A 25,749-nucleotide genomic window follows, 5' to 3' on the forward strand; every position below is an offset into this window, starting at 1 on the left:
CTGACGCAGTGCAGATTTCTGGTGTACTTGGAAGTGAGGGTGAGGCCTGTCACTACAATTATTGGTAATTTCCTAATGTAGGCATCCCTGACTTTTATAATTAATCTGACAATCACTGCAAACAGAATGATGGGTGAGTACACATTTCTCAACAGAAATCAATATGTAGAAACCAGCCAGCCGATTGAAGAAAAAATAAAATAAAATAAAAAACTACTACTATGTGAGATGGGATGAAGGGATTACTGTCAGAGAAATAAACCAATCCCTCCATTTGTGATGATAAATCATCTGTCCGTCTGGCTACCTGTCTGGCCTGGTAATACTCTTGCAACAGCTGGTCCCTCTGGATGATGGCCTCTGTCCTCTCCTTCCGGGCCACATCTCTTTCCTCACGCACTGTTTCGATGTCTTTGCAGGCCTGGTTCAGCTCCTTTTGGGCCTCAGCTTTGTCCTTGACCTCATGACAGAATTTCTCCAGCAGCTCATTCTTTTCACAGATTGCTCGGTCCCTGTCCACCAGCGCTGAGGCCAGCTCCTTCATCAAAAAAAAATAATAATAATAATAAAGAAAAAAGTACATTTCTATATCTTTTTAAATTTTTACCTTGAGAATTTTGGAATATTTTAATATGATTTGCATATTGTTGTACATTTCCTTTTATGCCGACGTGTTTCTTACATCGCTGTGATTCTGGAATTCCCTCCTTGGGGAGGAATACATTCTTATCTCAGCACAAAGATATGCTGCCAGACAAACTTCCTATTAGATGAAGAACTAAAGAATTTTGCTCCTCTTAAAAGGATTTTTTATGTATTTATTTTGGAGAGCTTCTCAAGTTCATTTTACACAGAAGAGTTAAAAAGCATAACCAAATTTCTCTTCCTGAACTGTGGGTTTTAATAGCAGTGATCATGACGTGGTTACTTTTTAGCCACCCTAAACCTTTGACTGTTGCCAAAAAGAATGACTTCAGCAGTTTAACGACAAGAGATATTTAAGACACAGATGTTACGCAAATGGTCATTCTTCATTAACAGTTTCACTTAAATTAAAAGGAGCCCTGTAAATCTGAAGAAATTAATTTCTTTATAGTGCATGTATAATTCCAAATGTCTCTTATCACAATAGTTATTCCTCCAGTGCTTTCTGATCCCGTCTGTGAAATGGTTAACCGTTTTCAGTTCTCACTGATGATCCCTCATTTTAGCTTTTACCTGTCGGAGAGCCTCCAGCTCCTCACTGGCCACCCGTCTCTCTGACGAAGTGCTCTTTAGCTTCGCCTCTGCCATCTCCAGACCTGTCTGGAGCCTGTCCACCTCTTTGATCACCTGATCCCGCTCACTCATGATCAAGCGATATTCACTGATCACAGAGTCCCGCTCCTCCTTGTACTTCTCGCTGTCCTTTGCCGCCTTGAGCTGCTGGGTCTTGAGCCGCGTCACCTCAGACTGCAGCCGTTCCATCTCTCGCTGTAGCTCCTTATTGTGGGCTGTGGCCTTGGATAGTTCTTGGTGGGTGTTGTCAAACCTGCATCAGGCAGGGATTAAGGAATGCAGTGGATTCAATGCCTCTATTAATTTCCAAAGGGTAAACATTTCTACTCTGTCTTGTGCTTAAAACATTAAAATCATGAACAATAAGATCATAGACTGATCAAATGTGGAATTTAAGCATCTAAAAAGAAAACTATAAATGGGAGGACATCCGCAAAGCTTCATCTGCCTTGGATTAAGCACATTTTAAGCACTGTGCAGATCTGACTTTGGCTCTGTACTCAAGTACTCAGTTTGTAGTATAATTTGCTGCAACTGCTTTTTAGTTTTTTAACAGTTGCTCAGTTTTTGTGTGAAGTTTGTAGCCCTGCTGGCTTTGTAGACCTAATAATTCCAGCTTTACCTTCTTATTGAAGAAGAGTATTGCTGCTGATAGTGGATGGCAGCATCTCTTTGTTTCAGCAGCATGTCGAGTTGCTTCTGCAGCCGGTGGTTCTCTTCCTCAGCCTGGTCCAAACGACTCAAATCGGCATTGTGACTGGCCAACTTGTCATTGTAGCACTTCCTCAGAGTCTCATAGTCACTCTTCACGGCCTCCAACTTGTCCACAGCTGTGTCGTAGAGTTTGTTAAGGACATCAGAGGAGCCCTCTCTCATTACCTGCAAATAGCATTAAGTCGGGTTATTTAACGAATTAGAGGGCAATAATGGGACTATATCAAGATAAGAGCTGATGCAGTCACTTGGAAAAAGTTATCCGGAATACTTTTCAACTCTGTAGATGCTGAAATGTTGTGCTGTTTGATATAAATCTAAAGTGAAGTGCCTAAATCATTTAATTACCCGTTTCAGTGGAGATTAAACAAAATGTTACTTTAAACTGTTGAAATATCACTTGAACTGTAGTGAACCAGATGATAACTTGTATCTAGCTTCTGTCTAGCTTCTTAACATCCTATAGGGCAGTCTGCTTCTGATGCAAGCAGCAACTGGGGTATACTACATGCTTTTAGCATGAATGGATAAGCTTAACTACCATTAAAAATGTATTGCCATTCAATTTTACTAGTTCTGTGGGAACTGTACAGGAAGCAATCGCAGGAGACTGTGGTCGAAACAGTGATTAATGTTACCACAGTTTCACCAATTAGCAACCACAGCTAAAAGATGAAGACGCTCAAATGTACAATAAGTACAGTCGACCTGACAGACAGAATTGCTGTCAAATCAGCTGAATAAACTTTTTGACTTGCTACCAGTAAGTTAATTAAGTTAATTTAGTTAATTAAGCACTGATGAGATCCAATGGACTCAGTCTGGCTTCATGTTTACAAATATTTTGTTTGTAACGTTTAAATTACTATTGAATCTAATCCAAATCATGAACAGAGTGCCAAAAACGGACAAACCAGGACACATTTAGACATGAAAAATTATAGTATGTAATTGGAATCTAACAACTGTACAATAAATGTCTTCTCTGGGCTGGCATCACTTAAAACTAATTTGACTCCTAATTTGACTGAGGCTGAACAGTAGTTTATGCAATGATGACATGACTTCTAGAGACAATGGGGAACGTATCCTTGCTATCAACTAGCCCTGTTATACACATTCTCCATGGTTATATAAGGCATTGCTAACATTTAATGATATGGTCTTGTGACTGCAGTCACGGTGAATGTCAGACTGAGTAATGGTGAGAGACTCAGGTCAAGTCATTTTTGTAATCTGAAAGAATGTTTTGATGGATGGAGACATGGAGAGGACAGAGCTTGTCTGACCCCATTTGTCTGAACAACATTGTCCTTTTGGACATAATGGTCACCGAGACAAGAGCAAATTAATGTCCATCTCAAATGTCAAGATCCAACTGATTTTATGTCAGCGGTCAACTAGAGATGGAAAGGGGTGTCTGCAAGTGTCTAGATAGTATATATCCATTTATATTTTTGTGTCTGTATGTTGTTTGTGTCCCATTTTTAAGCATGAATGGTGACAGAACTGAAAAATTACACAGGCACCTGCTGGTGTAGCATCTTCATATCAGCTACTTCCCTCTGATCATCATCATGCAGCCTCCTGAGCTCCTCGCAGGCCTGTTTCACATGGTTGTGCTCCCTGACCAGCTGGATGTTGTCCTGTCTCAGCACCTCGAGCTCCTCTTTCAGCTGGGTGTGCTCGCTCACCAGACGGCTGTGCAGTGTACTGTGGAGATAGCAGAATGGGTACAATCAAACCATGGGTGCTGCCAGCGATTTTTAAAATCAGCATTTACAGCACTGAATATATACATCTCCATCTACTGTGTCTCTGGCAACATATATTCAGCTAGTAAATCATAAATCAAAAAATATTTGGGGACACACACACACACACACACACACACACACACACACACACACACACACACACACACACACACACACACACACACACACACACACACACACACACACACACACACACACACACACACACACACACACACACACACACACGTCATTTGGATCGCACCAGTTAGCCACAGTGTAGGATGAAGAAAGTAAGTTAATACTTGAATGTAGTAGCTAAAAGCAGCTTCTTAAAAACATCTGAAATGTTTGCTGTAGCCAGTTATGTCACTGCAGCTCTGCTGATTTGTGGTCAGGACTCTAACTTGGCCACTGGGACATGATTTACTGTTGTTGTTGATTTGCTTTAGGCCATTGTTTTGCTGAATCACCGAAACTCTTACAAACTTCAGGTCATAAACTGCTGCCTTGACATTCTCCTGGAACAATTTCTCGGTGCAGTTTCAAAGTAAACTGCATAAATTAATGATTGCAAGGTATATTAGCCCTGAAGCAGAACATCAGTCCCAAACTATGACGCTTCTTCTGCCATGCCTTACTGCTGGTCTACAGATTATTCTCACAGACGTAAGCACCATCTTTTTGTTTTTTATGATTCTTTTTAAAAAATAATATTTTATTAGTCAAGAGCAATTTAGTCTCCTTTTTGGCCTTCTTCCATTGATACATCATGTTGATGAGATTTCTGTGGGTGCTTTCCACTTCCTCTTGTGTTGTTTGCCCTCTCTTTCAGGATTTCATTACATATTGTTCTTCTGGTGTCATCTTTCCAGCACAATCACGTCAGTCTTATCTCCTTAACTGGAACACCCAACTCGAAGCAGGTTTTGAAGTAGCCAGCACAACAGTTTGCATACAAATCTTTTGTTGCAACTGGAAATGATTAACTGCTGCAGTTTGTGGTCAAACTAATCATTTCAGAACTACCTAAAAATTAAATTACACGAAGTACCCCGTGTTGACATAATTTCACATTCACAAACTGTTTTTTGTGTGTTAACTTTCACAGATGGTTTTACTGTGTTCTACCTACAGGCAATTAAGAATCACTAATTAACCTAATCCTGTTCTTGTACTGTGGGAGGAAGCCGGAGTACCCGGAGAGAACCCATGCAAACATGGGAGAACATGCCCTTCAGACAGGAGGTGGAGTCAAACTTAAGACCTTCTTGCTGAGCACCAACAGTGCTAACCATCACACCACCGTGCTGTCACTAAAAACAATTAATTAATTCATTTAAAGCCACAGGGCTGTTGTGGTCTTCCTGTCACTATATTAACATTAATAGGAAAAAAAAAAAAAAAAAAAAAAACCGCACCTCTTATGTAATAAAGCTTTAACTTGAAATTTTCTAAAACATGAATCACTAATAGGACTAATTAAAATTCTTCAGAATTACTAAGGGTTAATGGTTAAGTGTTTAGCGACTTACTAATTTAAGTACAATGTTAAAACTGCTAGACATGAATGTGATTTTCCATTGACAAAAACATGCTGCTTAGAGTGAATGGTTGAGTACAGAGGCAGAGAGGACATTGATAAATAAAGACTCTCTCTGATGTGCAAACAGGACGCAAAAGTACAGGCTTAAACACGGACATAATCCTTCATCTGTCTGTTTGCATTGGGGGCCAGATGTTGGTTCCCTACACTTCAGAGGCTGTATGGCATCATTAAAAATCATACAAATGGACTAGCCTTCCCTTCATGTCAACTCAGTACAGCTTATTTCACTAGACACCAAATGCTCCGTTCGCAGCATTATCCTCACGGCAAAGATGCTGTGCCGCATACACAGGATTCACATACTGATTACAGAGCATGCTTATGGTGAACTCTTTACAAAAGGATAATACTTATAGAGCATATTCTAGTCTCTTCCCTCAACCTTTAGCCAGAAATGTATGATTTGCCCTGCTACTAAATAATACAAATAGTCCCCCCACCCTCAAACAATCCCAAAGATTAAATCAAATTGAAGAAGACCTGTTGGGATTTTTATAGCTTAACTGAGATTTTGAACTGATATAAAGGCTTCATCCCTATCACTCTTGCAAAAATAAAATCTGTTCTACGCAATCTGCTGTGAATATGTGAGGAAGAACAGAATACTGGCTAAAAATGCTGCAGGCTGAGCTTGAATGCATACAGCACAAATGCACTGGCTGTTAAAAAATTTACAAAGTCCCCTAGTAGGCTTTCCACTTACTGGTAGAAGTCTGCTTTCTTCACAGCCTCCTCGCACCTCTTCAGGGTGGTGCTATGCTGGTTCTGCAGGGATTGCAGGTCTGCCATTGCCTTCATACACTGCAGCTTCAGACGCTCATAGTCATGACCTGCTTTTGCATTCGGTCTATTTCACAGAGCAGGAAACAGGGAAACACACTTGCATCAAAAACCAAGTTCTGAGATGCCACATGGGACAATGTGAGAGCCATAAGTGAGATAAACATGCAAACTTTGTACTTTTGGGAGCGTAAGGAAAGAGAGAAAGTTCAACTGTATCCTCACATCTTGTGCTCAACTCTAAAACAAAACGAGCACAAGTTTACGTCAAATAGCTCTTGCTTTTTTTGGCAGGGCTTTTAAATGCTCAAGAATGCAAAATACCTCTATCTAAAGAGTGCAGGTAGAAACAAGATTGCTCTGCTTTTCTGCAAATGTGTTGGAAAACAGGCTGTAGAATGAGACTAAAACACTACCTGCAGTCATCAAAGGTGGTTCCAGGTGAAGAGAGGGCGAGACGTTTGCGTAGCTCATCCCTTTCACGCGTCACCTGTCTCAACTCTAACAGAATGGTCTCCATTTTCTCATTCACTTGGTGGCTGTCCATGTGGGCAGGTGGAGGGGAGGACGCTTGAGCAGGAGTACCTGTGTGAGTCAGCATGTCACTGGTGGCTTGTGCCGATCGCAAAGTTCAAATGATGCGAGTGACGGGGTTCAGTGCAGTTTTATTTATGTCAGCTAGAGTGTATAGCTATATTTCAGTAAAAATGTAGTCTATGTTCATCTGAGCTGCAAACTTGGCTAAAGAAATAAATTACAAACATACAAGTTCATGATTATGTTATGGGTAAAGAGCTTGACCATTATTTTATTTAATCTATATAATCGTTTAGCCAAAGTCACTTAAATATTGTCTGTCATCATTGATCTACTCATTCAGTTTTGAATATACCACAAAAATAAACGTAGTGATAAACACTGGTTCAGCTTCAACAGCACAGACCAATCCTCTCTTCTAGAGTAGAAACAGATCTCTCTCTCGTGTGTGTATTTTTAAATCCTTGTCACATCTGTGTAATCACTTGCATGTGCTTAGAGTCTAAACAATTAGAAGCCATCTGGTTCCTCAGAACAACTGTTTTTTTCTCCCCCCCCCCTTTTCCAAAGATTTTTTGGACCCATCTTTACCTTAAATCGTTAGTCATCATGAGTACCACACTCACCTAAGCTGCTGAGAGAGCTGCTGCTTTCTGAGTCCGATGGCATGGTGGACAAGACGCTGTAAGTGGACCCTGCAGCATGAACAGAAACATTAAAGTCAGGTCTAAGCGTACTCGACCGTGTCTGCTTTATGGTCAGATGATCATCTCCAGCATTGTATGGTACATCAAGGCAGTGCAGCTTGGGTTACATTCGGGAGCCTTTACTGAAAAAAGCCAGCTGGAGGAATAATAAGGTGGGACTTTCCCCAACTTGGGATGACGGGCCTGTGGGCTGACAGAGTGTAGCTAATTACCAGTTGGGCAGGGAGCTTGAATACATACTAGCCAGGGCCCCAAAGAGGCTGCAGCCTTAGAGCTTCTCCTTTTATCTCCTCTGACAACATCACACAGTCCCCCCCTTGTGAAAGGCCCTCTTTTATAGCTTACAGTGATTCATAATTAACGTTACAGAAAGGAAGCTTTATGTACACCACTGAACAATATGAAGAAGATGATGTTATTTCACACACCAATGTAAAAGTAATTCTTCAGTAGATTTTAAAAGAGAAAAGTATTTAAAAGGGAAATAACTGATGCAATCTGTGTGTGTCACGATCTACCAGAGTGTGCAATTTTCACAACAGATTCAGAAGAAACAATTAGCTTTTTACAACAACAGAGGAACAAATGGTTACACAAATGGTCAAGTCAATTAGAAATGTTGTCATTAAGTTACTATCTGGTCTGTCACCTTTTCTAAGAAAACAAGCAAAAACAAAAGATGTGTTGACTGCCTTCAGTATATTGCCAAATAAGATGCCATTTATCAGTGGGAGTGGCCAATATTTATCTGCTACAGTACATCATGTTTTCACTACCAACAGTTCTAAAGCAGTGAGATGAAGAACTGGTACACTTTTAAAAATGAAAACATTTTAATTCTTCCCAGAAGTGGACTTCTCAGCAAATTCAGCCCAAGGTCAGAGCGTGCAATGCTGAGGTACATCTCCGACTCTACAGGCCTCAGTTAGCATGTTAAATGCTCAAGTTTATGACAGTATATTTGGATAAAGATGGAAAAACTATGGTAATAGGGATCTGTATTAAAATGCAAACATATGAAAATCAGCCAATAAATATTAATCTTTAGCTAGAAATTGTCATATCCCTCACAAAGCACACATTGATAAAATATAAGAGGGCATTGACTGTATAAATTACAGTAAAAGTAGAGCAAGGAATTGTTTAGCAATAGGTTTTTTCATTGACTATATTTTGTTAATCAAGTTGTTTCAAACGTGGTTATTTATCCTCTACAAGAAGGATTAGAATTTTATTGATGCCTGACTGCACACTGCTTGATCAAACAGCCAGCAGTGCACCTTTCCTGAGATCTTACTGCGCTGCTGTGGAGTGACCAGCTTATAGTTCAGTTACATCAGCAGCTTCCACTCCTGATGTAAAGTCTAGTGTAGACTTAGAGCATGACAAACGATTCTATTTACCCACGTCCCATTACTCTAAATCAACCCCTGACTGGCCGTGTTCCCACTAACTAAATGAGTTGAGACTATGAGGAGCCCAGCTAACATGGCTCAACCCTCTATTTCCCACTGAAGGACAAAAAAAAGAAAGAAAGAAAAAGGAGAGACCGATCTCTCTTTGAGCTCTCTTTGTTCTCACTCTAGCTTAAGTTTCCCATGACTCTGAGCAGAGAGTGCCTCAATAGGCAAGGTGCAGAATGTCATAACTCACTTACTTTTCTGCTCCGTGGAAGTCATGTGACCTGAGGTCTGACCCTGCCCACTTAAGCATTTCATTTAGGTTGATCTCGTAGTTACGGTCACAGCCACTTGATCATCTGTACACAATTTTATGGTATAAGAAGACCACTTCTCAAGAACAAACGGAAAGTGGGAAGACTGTCTTTAGTAGGAGTTTACTCTCAACTTGAACATTTCTTTTAAACGTGAGAACAGTCGCTCAAACGTAAAGTGCTGATCTTAAATCACATCTGGTACTATGTGCCACTAACAATAAATGAAAGATATTCCGAATGCTACCCCTTTCCATTAAAAGAATTATGCATTTTTCTACTTGCATCTTAAAGCTCTAACTTAAATATTGTATATAATGAGTAATTAATTGACAAAAGGGGGAAGATTACTTTCTAAGCAATAGATCAGAGTGTTGTCCATCAACATTGAATTTCAGAAAACCATAAAATACAGCTTTTAATGAGGGATATAATTCAGGCCCTTTTTTTGTCAACAGAATGGTTAAGTTGGGCTTACTTATTTACTCCAGTATCATAGCACAGTCATGGTACAGTTATATAGCACTAAAAGCACAGGTTTTAATGTTGTAGTCACTCTGCTTTGTTCAATATCCCAGTATGCCCACCAAGTCTTTGACCTGATTTTAAAATGTTACCAGTAAACAAATGAGCCAACAACACATCCTTAAACAATACAAAATATATTAATTAAGTAAAAATTTGACTTTATCTAAATTCCCTTCATATCAGTGGAGTTTCTCATAACTAAATTGTTCACACTCTATTCTAAAATAAACTCAGACATTAAACTTTCACCATGAAAACTCAGCGCTCCTCTGCATACATGAACACAGATTATTATCACTCTGTCCAAACAACCTTTCAGTTGATTTAATACTTTGTAAACAAACTTTTAACTGGACAAATAAACCAATTAGCATTCAACTTAAAAAAAAAGAAAAAAAAAAAGACATTTCTGTCAGTAGCAAAGCAACAGATGAAATTTTACTTGATCCCACTTAACTTCATCTCTGGAGATACATGTGAAAGACTTGGAAAGAAATTATTTGAAATACCACAATATGCATTTATGATGGTACTGCAACAATGACATATGTCCCTGCGGAGAAGCTATTCTAATTAAAGTAGAAGTCTGCTACGCGAGATAGATGTTAGAAGACTGAAAAGCATGCCGAACACAGACATCAGTTTTCTTCTACAGTCTACTTCTATAAATAAGTACACTCTGATATGTACTGTGGTATAAAGTTAATGAGTCACCGATTCTGCAATAACTACCCTCTGTGTCAACAGTTCAAAACCACTGGAGACAACTAGATTCTCTTCTTTCCGCCTAATAAAATCTAGAACGAAACCAAGAAATCGAGCTACATAACACTCGTTAATCGCTAACTGCAAAACACCTGCTCTTGTTTTGCAGTGACAAAGCAAAACTTCCCATGATACACACCCTTATAATGTGCAGCCATTGTGTTATTCTTCCTTAAGAAACGATGAGAACAATCTAAACAGAAAGGTCTCCGCTGGCAGGCCTTAGAGCTATAGTTATGTGAAACTACAAAGTATCTTTATTTAAAAAAATAAAAAACAAAAAAATAAAAACAAACAAACAACCAAGCCCTGGGCGATACACACCCTGTTCGGTACTATAGGCATCATATTTACATCATGTGGAACTTTTTGTAGGTCAGTGATTAAAGGATATATTTAGCATTCATGTTATAAGCATTTGAACAGGCAGGGTTTACCAACATGTGGCTCTCATATTTTTTTGGGGTGACTTGTCAATTACTGCAACTGGCTCCTGATGGTGCATATTATGTAAAAACATAGGTTGCTTTTCTCTGGAAAGGCCCGTCTTTTGGCCACACAGTGGAGGAACCTGTCTGCCCAGTAGCAGAAGACAGCTCAGCCCATTTGTGTCCTGTGTGACTACCAACGGGGATTTGCACACTACTATGACTAGCCCAGAACATGCTCATGTACAAAGCTCTTTGGAACTAGAGTGCCTATCAGTACTCAGTTCTAGACCCAATGCACAATTGTGAAATGCAGCGCAAAAATGAGAAGGCTCAGAAAAACTAACAGAAGTGTCCAGCTTGCGTTCTCTTATGAATTATGCCAAAATAATGCATAATTAACACCTGGTAGCTAACTGAGTATGACGCGATAGCAAACAAGAAAGCAACTGGATGGATGTTCCTTTTTTTGTTTGTTTGTTTTTCAAATGTCAAAGTGCAACAGAAGTGCTGAGTAAGGGTCATATGTCAGAGTGCATGCATTATGCTATTGCATAAGATGTCAGGTAAAGTCCAGAGAATACATCATTACTGTTTCAGCATACAAAGAATGCAATAAGAGATTTATGATGAACACAAAAAATAGAGAGTATATCTATAGTTTGTGGATTTATCTGTGAATAAAATCACATGCATGTATTTATCACTTAGTTAGAAAAAGGGTGATTATCCACATAGAAAACAGAACTATTACAAAGTTATTATAAACTAATCTGCGATTTGTGCCATTATGAGACCATATTATCTCAGAGGCTTATCCTTACTTCAAGATATATTTAGTAACCATTAGATAAACTTAAGGGTTAAATAATAAGGGTCGAAGGTGGAACCCCCGATACCTTGGAACATTAAATGTTGTGTAAGATGCAGTTTTAGTTCACCTCTTAAGACAAGCCAACAGTCCATATATTAATGTATCCCGAGCAGGCAGGATGAATATTCTCTAAAAAGTGTATCTGATCACTGATAAATAAAAGAGTTTTGAGATCCTGTGTTTCTGGTAATGCTTAAAAGTTACTCTATCATCCAGCTAATTCAGATTCGGAAGGACAACTGCATCTGAATTAGGTTGAGATATTTAAGAATATCAAGACAGTGCATCCCAAATCCAATGTTGCAGTATCTTGCAACATCTGGTGTCATACGTGTATCAAATCCAAAAATTTATCACTTAAAAGTCCCAATCCATCCATAATGTTTAAATAAACCTGCCACTAAACCAGACGAACTGAATCAATCAGAAACTCCTTGCCAGGGGTCATACTTCTGAAATAATTTCAGTTCCACAAGCACTATACCATTACACTATACAGTATCGTGTTAGTAGTAAAACTATACTATACTGACAAATCCACAGAGAAACTAATTTTCTATACATCTGCTGTGGAGTATTACAGTAGGTGGACAAAGGCAATTTTGAATCCATTCACAAGTTTATAATAAAACTGAATGCCTTTAAGTTGCAACATTGTAAAGACCGTACAATTAGTTATTTAAAAAGGTAATTTACTTACCGGTGCTGACATAATCTTAACTGTAGTTAGTTTTACACCAAAAACAAATCAAACTGATGCCCTTTATTCTCCAGTTTATATCCCCCTCGAGTAATTCATTGCACAGTGCGCACTAAAACGCATTTGATTCATCTCTCATTCGTTTGACTATGATAGTGGGTTATTGATTCCCACACACAGTCAGTCCCTCCCTATATTGATTGAGTCTTTTTAGGTCCATTAAATGCTTTCACAAAAAAAAGCTAGCAGGCTGTACTTTTGGTGACATGCTAAATGAAACAAGCACAGTAGTGAGAGTGTAAATAGGCATCAGGTCACATGATTGTGCCCTGAAAAGTCCTGCCCAAAGGAAAAGTCATGCCCTTCATCAAATTGTCATAAGGTCAATAGCACTAATGTTTGTTAGATCATGCTCAGGAGAGGATCGAAAACAGGTTGGATCATAAGCAATATCAAAAGCAAGGGGCCCAAACACACCGTTTCACTGTATTTTAGATAAAGCCCTAACTTCTGACACGTCGCCCCTTCTTCATAAACACTATACTCTTATAACAATTTAATTAGGAGGTCGTTAACACTTTAATTGTTTCTCACCACTCGTATGATCCACTGGTCCAATGCCATCCAGCAATAAAGATTGCAGGTGAGGGTGTGTTGTCTCCAGAGCAGTGCAAAACTCTGCGAAATGGTCCCCGTCTTTACTCATTAGTAGCTTCAGCAGAAGGTCCACTTTTTCCGAGTTGGAGGTGCAGTTGTGCTCCAGCTCGTAGCGCTCTGGCTGGCTTAGGGTCCCGCAGTGAGCCAACGCGTCCACAACTCTGTCCGCATCTGTTATTGACTCCACCAAGTTCTGGTAACATTTCTCCAACAACTCTTTGTGCTTGGGCTCCATCTCCTCTCCGCTTCGCTCGTCCGCTGTTTACCAGCTCGGGACAAACCCAGCCTTTTAATCTTTCTGGTAGTCAACTTAACTTCGGGCTACTGCCGTGACTCTGCGAAACTACCCCGCTCGACCCAGTCAGGACGGTTTTCAACCCGAATTGACGGATACACAAGAAGTAGCCATATTTGTTGCCCAAGGCTGTTGACTGCATGAAGATGACAACACATTTTCCCAACCGCCGCTCTCTATCCTTTTCGGAAAAATGACGCCTCTGCCTCTTTAAGCCCCGCTTTGCCTGCGCTACGGAAACAACCTCGGCGTCAAATCAAGTTCTTTAGTCATGTTGAAAAGTGTGGAAACTCTCCAGGAGCGCTCTCAGTCAGACTACAAACTCCGCCATGTCTCACCGTTCGAGCAGCTGTAACCCTGTGCCAATCATATTTCCGTGCAATGGACATTTAAGGTAAACGTGGGCGGGGCTTTTTTTTTAGACGCACCTGGCTTCCCGCCGCTTTAATTACCGCTGTAATTATTACCACTTATGTAATACTGGTTTTGCGCTTTCTGTGTGAGTTAGTTATGTGGAAGGCATTCAAGAATGCCAATAAAAACACACTAAAACAATACTGACGGGCTTGTTTTCACTCACAAGTATTTTTTTTTTTTTTTTTTTAGCTGAGGACGATTTAATTTTCATTATTATGCCCAGTTTTTGAAATTTTACACACCCTTCCCAAAAAGCTAAAATGATGCAAATTATATAAACCCCACAATTAATTGCAAAATAAGTGTAATAATATAACGTATTAGGTTTAAGCTTTTACTTTTTGGGGCCAAAATCTTTCGAGAGTGTTGGACTTTTACTCCTGTGTTGCATCATTTCTTGTTAAGAAAGAAAATGTTTGAAAACTCTTGCTTTATTTTAAAGAAAAAAATGCGTTGTACTTCCCTTGTTGTATAACTAGTTTCCCAGTGTGCCAAATATGTTCAGTGTTTGTTGGAATACTAGCAGACTGGTGTAGACTTTAACTGCTGATCATGCTTCTGTAGTACATGCACAGTGTAGTGGAATAACCAAGGTCTTCCCTGAAAAAGACCACAGTGCCAGTAGGGCAGCAAAACCTGCACAGATTTGCAGGTAACTCATATCATGTGCACTAATGCACACCCATGGAAGATGTTGGCTTTTGTATTGCTACAAACCTTTGTATTGGTCACTCTTTTACATCTTATCCATAATATTTAAAAATGTAAACAATTAAAAATCTAGTTTAGATATTTTTTCTTGGTGGACGTAGTATGTCCACCAAGAAAAACGTTTGCTAAGAATGAGAAGTAGTTCTGAACCAGTGACGTGCTTTCAGTCTGTTTTGAATACAGCGCTGTTCAAGGGTCATTCATTGTTGGTTTTTGACCTTTTATGTAGCTCATTATGTACCAGAGACTTCCTGAATTACTTCCCCTAGTGTTTTCGGATGTGATTGATGATATTGGAGACCTCATAGTTAAATTAAGAAGTCACCTTTATAGTCTACACAGTTGCAATATCAGGCATTTAGCTTAATTTTTTTTGCTATATAGAGATCTATATAGCAGTGATTATATGACAAAGTGTTACTATTAAATTATTAACTGAGCGCTGGGTAAGCATTTATTCTTTTCCAGCTTTAGATGAACCATTTCCTCATCCACCCAGTGGTTTCATAAAGTGTTGTATATCAAGTCTAGAAATAACAGAATCAACCGTAAACATTTCCAGAGTGTAATTGTATTAAGTGAAGTATATAAACTGTTTAAAACCTTAGTTGGGAAGCTTTGATGACTCTTTCAGCATCCTTTACAAAAGATAACATGAGGTTCTCAGGGTCTAATGAAATTTGTCTTCATAGGTGACAAAAAGTCAGAGATATTTCTGTGACTGGTGGTTCCTTAACCCTCTTGTGCAGCAAGAAGAATATGAAGGGTGATAAAATAAAATCATATATATTCTGTTGAACAAGATCATTTTTCACTTCTCAGTTTTTCTAGTGAAATACTGTTTCTGGCCGACAAATGTACTTTTGGTGAAACAGTCACTGATCACAGGTCATCTCTACAGTAAAACCTACTGATGAAAGGTTGTGCACTGCTCTAAAATCACAAAATTACCAGATGATCTTCTCCTCCGAATTTTCTTATTATTATTTATTCTAATGATAATTACTAACTGGCTGAAGGTTTTAATAAAATAAAATAACTATATGCCAGTACACACATTGTATTAGATACAGTGGATGACACTTATTATGACTTTGTTGTACATTTTATAAGAGTTTATCATATGTTTCTACTATCACATCAAGTCATACCATGTAATACAGTGATTCACTCTCCAAAACACAGCTAATGATTAGGTAGCAATTTTATGGATGCAAATTCAAACACATTTAACACTTAAGCAGTTTTAAATGTAAATATTACTAGATTACAAATCGGACATTGCTTGACTTCTTAAAACCCAGTCTGCTCAGAAAATCCCACACATACATTGTGGGCATCTGAATAGGCTATTATTTGATTACAAGGGAAATCTAGCAGCTCTTATTTCATGATTTGATCTCTCTTTTTTGTGAGGAGATTATACCTCCAGATTGTAGTTGCCTGTTTCTCATCTGGATTGTCCCCTGACACAACTGCCCCGCTCTGCAAGCTTTATTCTGCTCCACATAATCCATCAGGTCTCAAAGGAGGGAGACGTCACAAAAAGATAAAATCCTTACGAAAACGAAATTGTTTAGAATCAGACAGCAATATTAAATGTAAGATTATATGTCTATATCTATATGTGTTCACAGCTAAACTGGAGATGTGTGGAAATCTACTTAAAGCTTGTTTATGATAATTGCTAGTACTTTTTAACATAGAGCTAGAGCGTATTCCCTTTATGAGGATTTTCACTCTTAGCTAGAGCTTGCTAAAGCTTAACGTGGTACACAGTGTGCCTATACATTTCCCCTCTTAAATTCGAAACAGCTTTAACAATTATGTAACAACAGCACTAATTTCTTTTCCCTGCAGGGAAATCTATTCACCGCTTACCAAGAAAACAAGTTGCAATGTTTAGGAATTATGTAAATTCCTAAAAGCATCAAACAGATTCAAAACACTGAAATCTTGCATTTGCTTTTAACATTTAAGTGGGAGCAATTTATAGAGTTCTACGCTGTCTTCTGGTATATTGCTTCTCCTGACACACAAATAAAAGCATATGGTTGGACAGGATTTATTTTCTCACTCTGTCAAAAATCAGAGGAAGAGCCTCAAGCCCCACAGGCTGCCACTCTGCATGCTGGATAGTGATATCTGCTGCTACATCTCATTATGTGTTGTTCATCTAATCCTTGGGTTTGTAATTTGCTTATATGCACTCATGAAGTTTAAAGCAGGATTAGGTCCCTGGCAACCAAATGTCACTTAGCTGCACAATCCTCACTGGATGGCTGGAGAAAATCCACTGCAAATAAAAAAAGAAATTGCTCAATACTTACTCACACTGATTGTTTATATGATAGTATTAAAAGGCTGGTGATGAACTGCAGATTTACTGCGTCTGAAATAAACCTTTATTGAGACCTTTGTTTTGTGATATTACAAGTTTTAAGAGAAGCTCTTAAAATTTCATTACAAGTAATATAAGAAAAAAAGCCTCAGGCTAAGGCCTAGTTCAGGCTGCTCTTCACAGCTATTGCACCTTCCACTTGGCCCAGTGACGTGGACAGACGTCTTTGTGTCCCAAGCTCCATAAAGAGTGCATCATCCACTATGCCATCACATCGACAAGTTAATAATTAAAGCACTTTGTCTAGAAATCAGGATCACGGAAGTGTTCTGTCCTCCTCTTAAAGTAAAAGCAAGCTAAATGGAAGCCCTCCTCTCTCCCCCGTTTGATTTCACTTTGACCTATATCTTTCACGAGATATCAGTGCAAAATCTTAGCTAGAGAGAAAATACACAAATGCCAACATCAAATATTTATCATTCTTTGTCCTCAGGCTGGTGGACTGTTTTCATTTCGGGTGTATATGAAAAGTTAGAAAGTGTACAAGAAGCAAGGTTTGCAAAGAAGCTATTTGTCTCACGAACACATCCCCTCTGAGGCTGCACTTCGAGGCCACTGAACACAACAGAAAGACAACTTTAGGACACCCGTGTCTCCAATATGGACACTATTTATAGCCTTGAGAAAAGCTCTATGAAGCTCCGCTCCATATCACTTGAGCTTCAAAGCACACCTGAATGAATTTCTCTCCCCTTCTCAGATTATAAAGCAAACACGCACGCACAAACAGAACTTATGTAAGCCACATTATTCACACCTTTTGACAAGAGGCTGCCGCTCATGATGCTCAGAGGTGGAGGGGGCTTACCCACTCGCTGTAATACAGACCTAGGTGGTGCAAATGAGACTGGCTTTGACATGCAAATCGTTCATTGTGCATCTGCTTAGAGCACAAAATCCACACGCAGTCATTTTTCATGCAAAACACACAATCCCATTTCACAAAGAAAATGTGCCAAATTTTTTTTTATTGAAATCAAAGGTGGTTGTTTTTCCTTTTTTTTTTCTTAAGGCATCCACTGAATTTTGACAATTATTATGTTACAAAGCAAAGTAGTTAGTGCAGGAAATACTCAGCAAAAGTTAGTTCAGGCAGATCAATTCTACAGAGGTGACATAGTTTGTGTGAACTAAGAGCCCTCTGCTGGCAGTAAAGCATACAAATCAGCAAAGGACACTGTTGAAAGACTAAACAAAATATTGAGAAACAGAATATGGATAACTTCCTGTAGCCATACAACTAAGATTATCGAATGTTTGCTAGACAAAACAAAAGAAAATAATTGCGTAGGTCCACAGGCTTACTCGAACGGCACAATATGATCTGTCTTTAGGCTTTGGCGTTTCAGCACTGAGTGAAAGGCAAATAAATGTTGATTGGCAATAAACTAATTTGCATAGACTTGGAAGCAAGAGTTAAATTTCAGTTAACTAAAACAAACACCCATTACAGGAGAGATGCAAATATTATTTCTTACATTCAGAGAATGATTGATTGATTGGGATATGATCATATGCATATACAATAATAACATACACCTTTGTAAGTAGGTACACACAGTTGCAATGCTTGGCAATACATTCACAAAGCGCTCTACTAAATATTTCTTTCTATATGGATTGCAAAAATTAGTCACATGGCACACTAGCTCTTTTTCAGATCTTACTTTCTTTTTACTTTGTGAAGTTCTACTGTTACCCCAAAATAGGTTTCCTACAAACTAAAGTACATTTTAAATATTATTGTGTAATATAGTCATTGCAGTAATTTAGTTAATTTCAGGCACACACACATTTTGTTGGCTACCACTCAACCTTTTGTGTAAAAAGAAATATATTAATGCACCTTTAAAATATGAATAAATGCAATACAGTAGCAAAAACTATGTAATTTAAGAGAATCAAAAATATATATGTTGATTTGATGTAATAATCAGAAAAATGGCACTAAATGCATGCAACAAACGGAATATAAGGTCATATAACATTGTTTCAGTGTGGATGTATATGATGTCCTTTTGAGACACGCTCCTTTGGGGTCTTGGTGCTTTTTAGTCACTACCTCCACACAGCTTCAACAGCAGCTTCTTGTAATCCCCAGAGGTATCACCCTGAGAAATCCAGAGAAAACGCATCACATAACAAGCACACGGTGATTAAGCTTTGATCGTCAAAAAGACAAAAACAGTGGGACTTACTGAGATATCAGTGTACAGTGATTTTCCGTAGGTCTTCAGATACTCCTGCCTGATGTCCAACATATCTACCTCGGAGCGGGACACCATGATACGGATGAGGGTTCTGTCCTTTGTCCCTGCTCCCTGTGAGCACAATGTAATACCTCGTTTATGTCTTCTCCATTCTCTCTTCACAAAATCAGAGCACTAAACTAATTATCCGAGGGATGACAGACAACAGATGTACCTTCATGGCCTTATTGAGCCTCTCTGCAAAGTAACCGGGGGTGTTCTTGATGCACTTCACTAAAAAAAGTCAAATGAAAGATAAATAAAGGAGCAGAAGATGCTGTTGTACATATAAACCAAGAAGACATAGCACGCTTAAAAAGAAAAGACCGTGAAAATTGAATGGATGGAACATGAGACACTTCTGTACATATTTAGTTTATATTGTGTCCGCCAATAAGGTTGTGTAACTGACCCAATTTGTGGTTTTACTACCTTGGTTATTTTTAATGAATGCAGAGCACAAACAACATGAGATCTACAGCATCTACAGGTCTACAGCAGCAGAAGACCATTCCTGTCAGCTAAGAACAGGAAACTAAGGCTACAGTTTGCGCAGGCTCACGTCTGAGTCTCGATTCTGCTGCAGTACTCAAATGGCAGGTTCTGAATTTAAGGTAAATAACATAAAAGTGTCGACCAATCGGGCCTTGCATAAACGGTTCAGGCTGGTGAAGGCTTTGAAGGACGTTTTCTTAGCAGACTGTGGGCTCCACAGTACCAACCGAGCACTGTTTAAATGTTGCAATGTGTCAGGTCTGTCAAGTCTAACCTGGTGTAGATCCCTGACGTATACCTACCTAGAAATGTAAGTGCATGTTGTAGTTGCTATATACATTTAACAAACTACGCTTTACTTCACTTGTGAGCTTGCTTGGCGAGCTTATGGTGCCAGTCAAACACTTTCAACACTTATGATGAAAGTCGCCAGTGAATGAGGATGTCGTATCCTCTTCCTCAGTTTAAGTCTTTACCTCATTTATATTTCTAGCTTTAATATACAGCTGGAAATATAACTTAGTTGATTCTACAAAGCCCTCAAGAAGTGTTTGCTGACATTTAACAGATTGAAGAATCAGTTTCTAATTTTAAAATGCCTCATAAAAACCAATGTGTAGTCTTCAGTCTGTCTTGCCACCATTTGCTTTCAATCATGTATTTAGGTCAAACAGCTGCCTGTATTGCACCTGCATAGTATTTATAGGAAAGTCTTGCAGAACAACCTCAACCAGTGGCTTTAATATATACTTAAAGCTTTTGCATGTCTTTGGAAAGTCGCTTCAGTTTGGTCCAGGCTTGGAAAAAAGAGATCCAAAGAACGTACCCACAGCCACCATGCCAGACTCAAGATTGCCAGACATTTCCCCGCAGATGCTCTTCTCAATGTCCTTCCCGCACATATGCTGGTACTCCTGAAAGACTATTCAAAGACAAGATACACAAGCATGACAGTTACAATGTAATTCTTTAAAGGTTTAAAAGCATATGTGCTAAAGCGATTCTATTTATGACACTGAAAACAAAATAGTAAACTTCCTGAGCTACACACCTGCCCTAAGGTGAGGCTTGCTGCGAGCACACAGGATGGCATTAAACTGAGACTCATCAGTTCCCACCTTATTTTCTCCTGCTGCATACAGTTTCTGAGGAAAGAAGGAGAAGGATAATTATGGCTTGCATTTGCTTTCAGAGAGCGTTGAGGACACGAAGCCATCTTTAAACAAGTACCTGAGCATCCTGTTTGGCCAAAGAGATGTCAACATTTGGCCTTTCATCACGATTTCCCTAGAGAGCATTGAGAGCAGAAAAACATTATGTGGCACAGTGCAGAAGTTAGGTCAGAACTTCCCTTTATGAGAAAGCTCTTTGTAAGTCCAGCAAAATGTGCTGATGCTACCTGACAGAGAGACACCAGGAGTCTGCGAAAGTGTCCAGACGTGTCGCTGCTAATAGAATCCTCCAGGCTCTTCCCGTACTCTGGAAGGAAGGAGGGGCTTTTTAGGAAAATATATTCATTTCCATAATATTTGCATAGGACATTTCAGACACTGACTTTTTCAGAATTCATTATTTACCTGTTGATCAAATAAGCCTGCTCAGCTTAAAGCAAAATATACCCTTACATTAATAAAAAAAAACAAAAAAAAAACCACAGGTCTTAATAATGTCTTCCAACAAGAATTTGAATAAAAAGTAGAAAAGACAACATTAAAACTCACCAGCTTTGTAGATTCTGGCAATTTCCTGAATCTCTGAATTGGAGCGTGATGACAAAATCTCAATGAGACAAGCCTCATCAGTTCCTGCACCCTAAAACAATTACAGAAAAGCATAGCGAATGCGATCAACATTCATTTGCAGCCAGCCATTTCACATTCACTTATTTTCCTAATGCACGATGAGCGAGATATTGTGGTTTGGGCAGGAAAACCAAAACTGAAACCATTTACTGAGACAACCGCATGAGCTTCCAACCTTTATAGCCTCTCTGAGTTCAGATGCATCAAATTGTGCTGGAGTCTTCAGCATGGCAAGAACCAGATCTTCAAAGTTTCCAGTTAGCTCAGACTTCAGATCCTTGGTTAAATCCTAAGCAGAAAAACAGAAACATCTGACTGCAAAGTCAGCTAAGATAAAACTGTCACAAAAGCATTATTATTTATGAAAGTACCTTTCCGTAAGTAGTTTTATAAGCTGCTATCAATGGAACCCTCTGCTTTTTTGAACGATTTCCCAGAAGTTCAATAATGGCATTTTCATCGGTGCCTGTCAAGATGTTATTTTGTTAGAATCAATTTATGATGTGTAAAAGGAGAAGGAGCAAATGAACTGCTAATGGGAAACAATATTATATCTGATGGGTTTAGCATACTCAAATGCATATTTTACTGACCAAAACCCTTCATTGCCTTTCGAAGAACTTCAACATCCTTCAGTGGATCAGCCCCTGGAAAGTCTTTAATAGAACCCCTGTACCCTGTCTAAAAAGCATAAGAAATGATAAACACATATATAAATAAATTATACATATATCTGACATGATAAAATTCAACACAGTAACAAGTGTGTATGCTGTGGTAATTCTATTTGTGTTAAATACCACAGCATGCACCTGCCACATCTTACAGGCATGGCAGGGCCCTGAGGGTTGGAGGGACCCCCACTTCCATATCCAGGCATTGAAGGGTTAGTGGCAGGTGCTCCTGGGTAACCTGGCATGGGTTGGCCTGGGGAAGGGCCTCCTGGATATCCCTGCGGAGCTCCTCCTGGCTGCAAATGAAGGGACAGCTAAGTACATGGTGACAAATGCATATTAAACAAATAAGGTTCAGATGGGAATGGTAAAGATAAGGAAACTTAAACAAATGAGATTTAGCCTGAGCCAGTCCATATAGTATTAGCGAGCTGACACGTAAGAGGTGACGAGTGAGATAAGAATTTACATACCGCTCCATAGCCACCTGGTGCTGCACCCCAGCCTCCACCTGAAAGAAAATATTGGCTTAAAGAAAGAATAGTACCTCACAAATGTAATCTGTCATGCCTTCTTCTTGGAGCCTCACCTGCTGGAGGCATGGATGGATAACCTCCTGCTCCAGGCTGAGCAGGGTATCCACCAGCTTGGGGAGGGAAGCCTCCAGCTGGAGCGGGGTAACCACCCCCCTGGGGTGGATAACCCCCTGCTGCTGGTGGGTAACCACCTGCCTGGGGTGGGTATCCGCCTGCCTGTGGGGGGAAGCCTCCTGCTGCAGGTGGATAGCCACCTGCTGCAGGGGGGTAGCCACCTGCTGCTGGTGGATAGCCACCTGCTTGGGGAGGATATGCCCCTGGTTGAGGCGGGTAGCCTCCCGCCTGTTGTGGGTAGCCTCCCGCCTGTTGTGGGTAGCCTCCCGCCTGTTGTGGGTATCCTCCAGACTGAGGAGGGTATCCTGGGTAGCTCATCTTCAAAACCTGGAGGTGAAATAAAGCTGGAGACTATCACTGTGTAAATATTTGTTTTTATGTAAAACTTTTTCAGGGAATTTATGTTTTTGTCTAAAGAATGTTTACTGAATGGGCTCGTTAAATCTCATATAGAGCAGAAACAAAACAAACATTTTCCCCAAGACAATAGGAAATTGTTTAAATGTCTCTCACCACTTCCACTGATCCGTATCCCTGTCATATGATAATGACATTGCAATGTGTTCACTGTTTATGAAACTGTGCAACTTTTGCTTCCCCATTCTCAGAAAACAATATAATATAAACCCTCAATAATGCGAACAAGCAACAGTTGCCAAATCTTAATAAGTAATAATGTTATTTGGACAAAGCTGATTAGATTCTGCTAAGTGAAAGGTGAGTGGTTTAATACCTGAATCTTATAGTCTGCATGTCAAAGAAATTCTAAACAGAACAAATTTTGTTCAGGGCAAAAGATAATGAGCTGCTGAGCTATATGCAAAGCATGCTTTCTGTAACTTCAAAACTGTCATTGTGCATACCAGCAGGAAAATATTTTGGGTTTGTGTTTGTGAAGTGAAACTATCAAACAGTTTGAGTGTGAAGTTGAAGCAATGTCCATACAGTTTAAAAAGATGTCTAAAGATATGATTTTCATGAGTTAAAACGAAGACAAAAATGCTTGAATTTCAATGAATGTACCTATTTACTACGTTGTCATTCTTTATCTGTTCATATTTTGCAATGTGTCGATAAAAGACCTTCCTTCCTTAAAAAGGAATGCATGTATTTTGCAAGAACAAGTGCGTAAACACAACTTAAAAAGTTAACGACAGCCAAACAAAAGACGATTTTTCGAAATTACTGATTTTAGTTTGAACAGAAAGACCAAGGGTGTGTTACAAATGAGTTCTTGGAAAACATTTGGTTGCTGACACTCCCTTGCTTTTCAGGTTTTATTTTCTCAGTATTTTGAAACAATGCCACGGGCACTCGTAGTAAATACCACCAGTTAGGCAACAGAAAAAATACGTAAGCGAGGGGGAACTCACATAAATTCCTACAGTAATTAAAAACAACTAACTGTTGTATGTGTAGTACATGTTTCGACTTTGAACGTCGAAAAGCTCTTTTAACGTCAAAAGCAGTAAAATCAAAGTCCTTATACTCGTGAGAGCATCACAGGCCTGCATTTTCTCAACTAACCAGCTATGATTTTACTGTTCAATGATAAACGCATAATAATAAAAACCTTGGCCCGTTCGTGATGGTAAGAAGCATTAAGTGATTTAACCGTGTGCCCTGACGCAGAAGAGCAGAAACGACCCAGCCGTCCGTTAACGTTACACAACACTTTCAAACCGAGTTACTGCTTTAGCATGTAGCATCCGGCCTGGGCGACTAATAAAATATTTATTTTAATTCCTTACATACATTTTACAAGCGCTAGCGTGCCGCTGTGACGTCCCCAAAGCAGAAAGTTAATTGGTAGTTGCTATCTGGTAACGTCACCATTAAACGGCTGTTTGTTTGATCAGGCAAAGCTAAACGAAACAAAAAAAAGTCAACAGCCAAAATGAGCCGCTACATTTCTGCAAGTTCCTCGCTGTTGTTTATTGCAACGTAAAGAAATATTTGTTTTAAATATATTGCAGTGGAAAAAACTATAGATTAGAGTTACTTACTTGGCAGATGCGGGCGTCAGATCCAGGAAGAGCCAGGCAGGGAGAGACCAGCCTGAATGTGGGTGGGTCCTAGTTTCCGTGCTAGCAGTAATAACCTTTGCTTTGCTTGTTGTTACCGCTGGAGATAGAGACCACTGTTGAGTCAGAGGGCTGTGGTGTGTCATTCTCTCCACACTGAGCACTGGAACATTGTTTGGCTTTAATTGATTAAAGTTGCTTCCATACAGGGACAAAAACCAAAAGATGATTTGTAAATAAAAAGTGTTTTATAATGAATCTACCCCCCCCCCCAATGAAACCTGTGTATCTATGCAAACAGGGGTTTTCTGTGTATGCACTGCAAATGCCCCAAGCTTCCACATCACACTTTTACTTTTACTTTTTAAATTTCCATTTTCATGTCTCTGGGCCACATGACCTCTTGTATAATACAAATTGTTATTTAAAAAAGCATGAATCATAGCGGGTAGGACATCCCCAGACCTTTCATTTGGATCGTAATTTAGATTATTTTGAGCCTCCAAAATGAATGGTTAAACACATTATTTAAAAAAAAAACACGCGTGGGCAATAAAAAAACAACACTATTTTACAAGTCATGGGGTTATTACATGTTTTAGCACGACATTTTAGCTTTCTTACTGAATTAGTCAGTATGAAGCACTAGATGGCAGCAGCCCACTTCCTCATTATAATCCACTGGGCTTTTCATCAGCTCAAATCCACTTTGAGCTGACACCAAAGCAATTTTGTGTGCGTTTTATATCTGGAAATCATTAATTATAGTAAACATGAAGAAGTTTATCGACACTCTCACGAATGAAGGAATTGAAAACTCGACATGAAGTTTAGATATTAAACAAAAGAAATATAAAGCACTTTTGTAAATATGTGAAATCTCATATAAGTTTAATGTGGCTTTTTAAAAAAAATTATCATCATCACTTGCGTTATATTTAGACGATTAAACAAGTACAAAGAAGTTCCCTTCTTAATACAGA

The 25,749-nt window shown here is 39.1% G+C and overlaps 2 protein-coding genes across 7 annotated transcripts in view; both read right to left on the reverse strand.

The window, feature by feature from the left end:
- Positions 1-13,717, reverse strand: part of LOC101487778 (disks large homolog 5) — a 30,461-nt gene extending 16,744 nt beyond the window's left edge. Inside the window, exons 1-8 of one of the 5 annotated variants that reach the window (XM_014410307.4) lie at positions 12,986-13,717; positions 7,302-7,370; positions 6,555-6,708; positions 6,062-6,205; positions 3,522-3,705; positions 1,901-2,157; positions 1,219-1,531; positions 308-538 (exon numbers count right to left, since the gene is read on the reverse strand). In XM_014410307.4, the coding sequence (XP_014265793.3) occupies positions 308-538; positions 1,219-1,531; positions 1,901-2,157; positions 3,522-3,705; positions 6,062-6,205; positions 6,555-6,708; positions 7,302-7,370; positions 12,986-13,283 (1,650 nt within the window). In that variant the 5' untranslated portion in view covers positions 13,284-13,717. Of the gene's footprint in view, positions 1-307; positions 539-1,218; positions 1,532-1,900; positions 2,158-3,521; positions 3,706-6,061; positions 6,206-6,554; positions 6,724-7,301; positions 7,371-12,391; positions 12,493-12,985 lie in introns of those variants that run through there. The other 4 variants (XM_014410306.4, XM_014410308.4, XM_076887564.1 and 1 more) reach the window with 4 other exon arrangements.
- Positions 13,718-17,823: 4,106 nt separating this feature from the next.
- On the reverse strand, positions 17,824-24,893 carry anxa11b (annexin A11b). 2 transcript variants are annotated; one of them, XM_076887565.1, is made up of 16 exons: positions 24,749-24,893; positions 23,006-23,069; positions 22,682-22,963; positions 22,566-22,603; positions 22,245-22,388; positions 22,012-22,099; positions 21,790-21,884; positions 21,594-21,707; positions 21,338-21,428; positions 21,016-21,095; positions 20,847-20,903; positions 20,668-20,761; positions 20,443-20,538; positions 19,297-19,355; positions 19,071-19,193; positions 17,824-18,983 (listed from the first exon to the last, which is right to left on the reverse strand). In XM_076887565.1, exons 2-16 carry the CDS (start codon positions 23,058-23,060, stop codon positions 18,924-18,926), a joined length of 1,476 nt encoding a protein of 491 aa, XP_076743680.1. In that variant the 5' UTR covers positions 23,061-23,069; positions 24,749-24,893; the 3' UTR covers positions 17,824-18,923. The 2 variants fall into 2 exon arrangements, with proteins under 2 accessions (XP_076743680.1, XP_004561320.3); XM_004561263.5 differs by having other exon boundaries at positions 22,682-23,069.
- Positions 24,894-25,749: the final 856 nt, after the last annotated feature.

This window comes from Maylandia zebra, linkage group LG8 (assembly GCF_041146795.1).
Source record: "Maylandia zebra isolate NMK-2024a linkage group LG8, Mzebra_GT3a, whole genome shotgun sequence".
NCBI lineage: Eukaryota > Metazoa > Chordata > Actinopteri > Cichliformes > Cichlidae > Maylandia > Maylandia zebra.

What these genes read in the sequence shown, in the direction of transcription:
- anxa11b (XM_004561263.5), bottom strand. Translation starts at nt 23,060, where the DNA reads ATGAGCTACCCAGGATACCCTCCTCAGTCTGGAGGATACCCACAACAG. An exon ending in TCCTGGTGTCTCTCTGTCAG is followed by an intron (nt 20,904 to 21,015) that starts GTAGCATCAGCA and finishes AATGCTCTCTAG; the next exon opens with GGAAATCGTGATGAAAGGCC. An exon ending in GGCTCAATAAGGCCATGAAG is followed by an intron (nt 19,194 to 19,296) that starts GTACATCTGTTG and finishes TTGTGCTCACAG; the next exon opens with GGAGCAGGGACAAAGGACAG.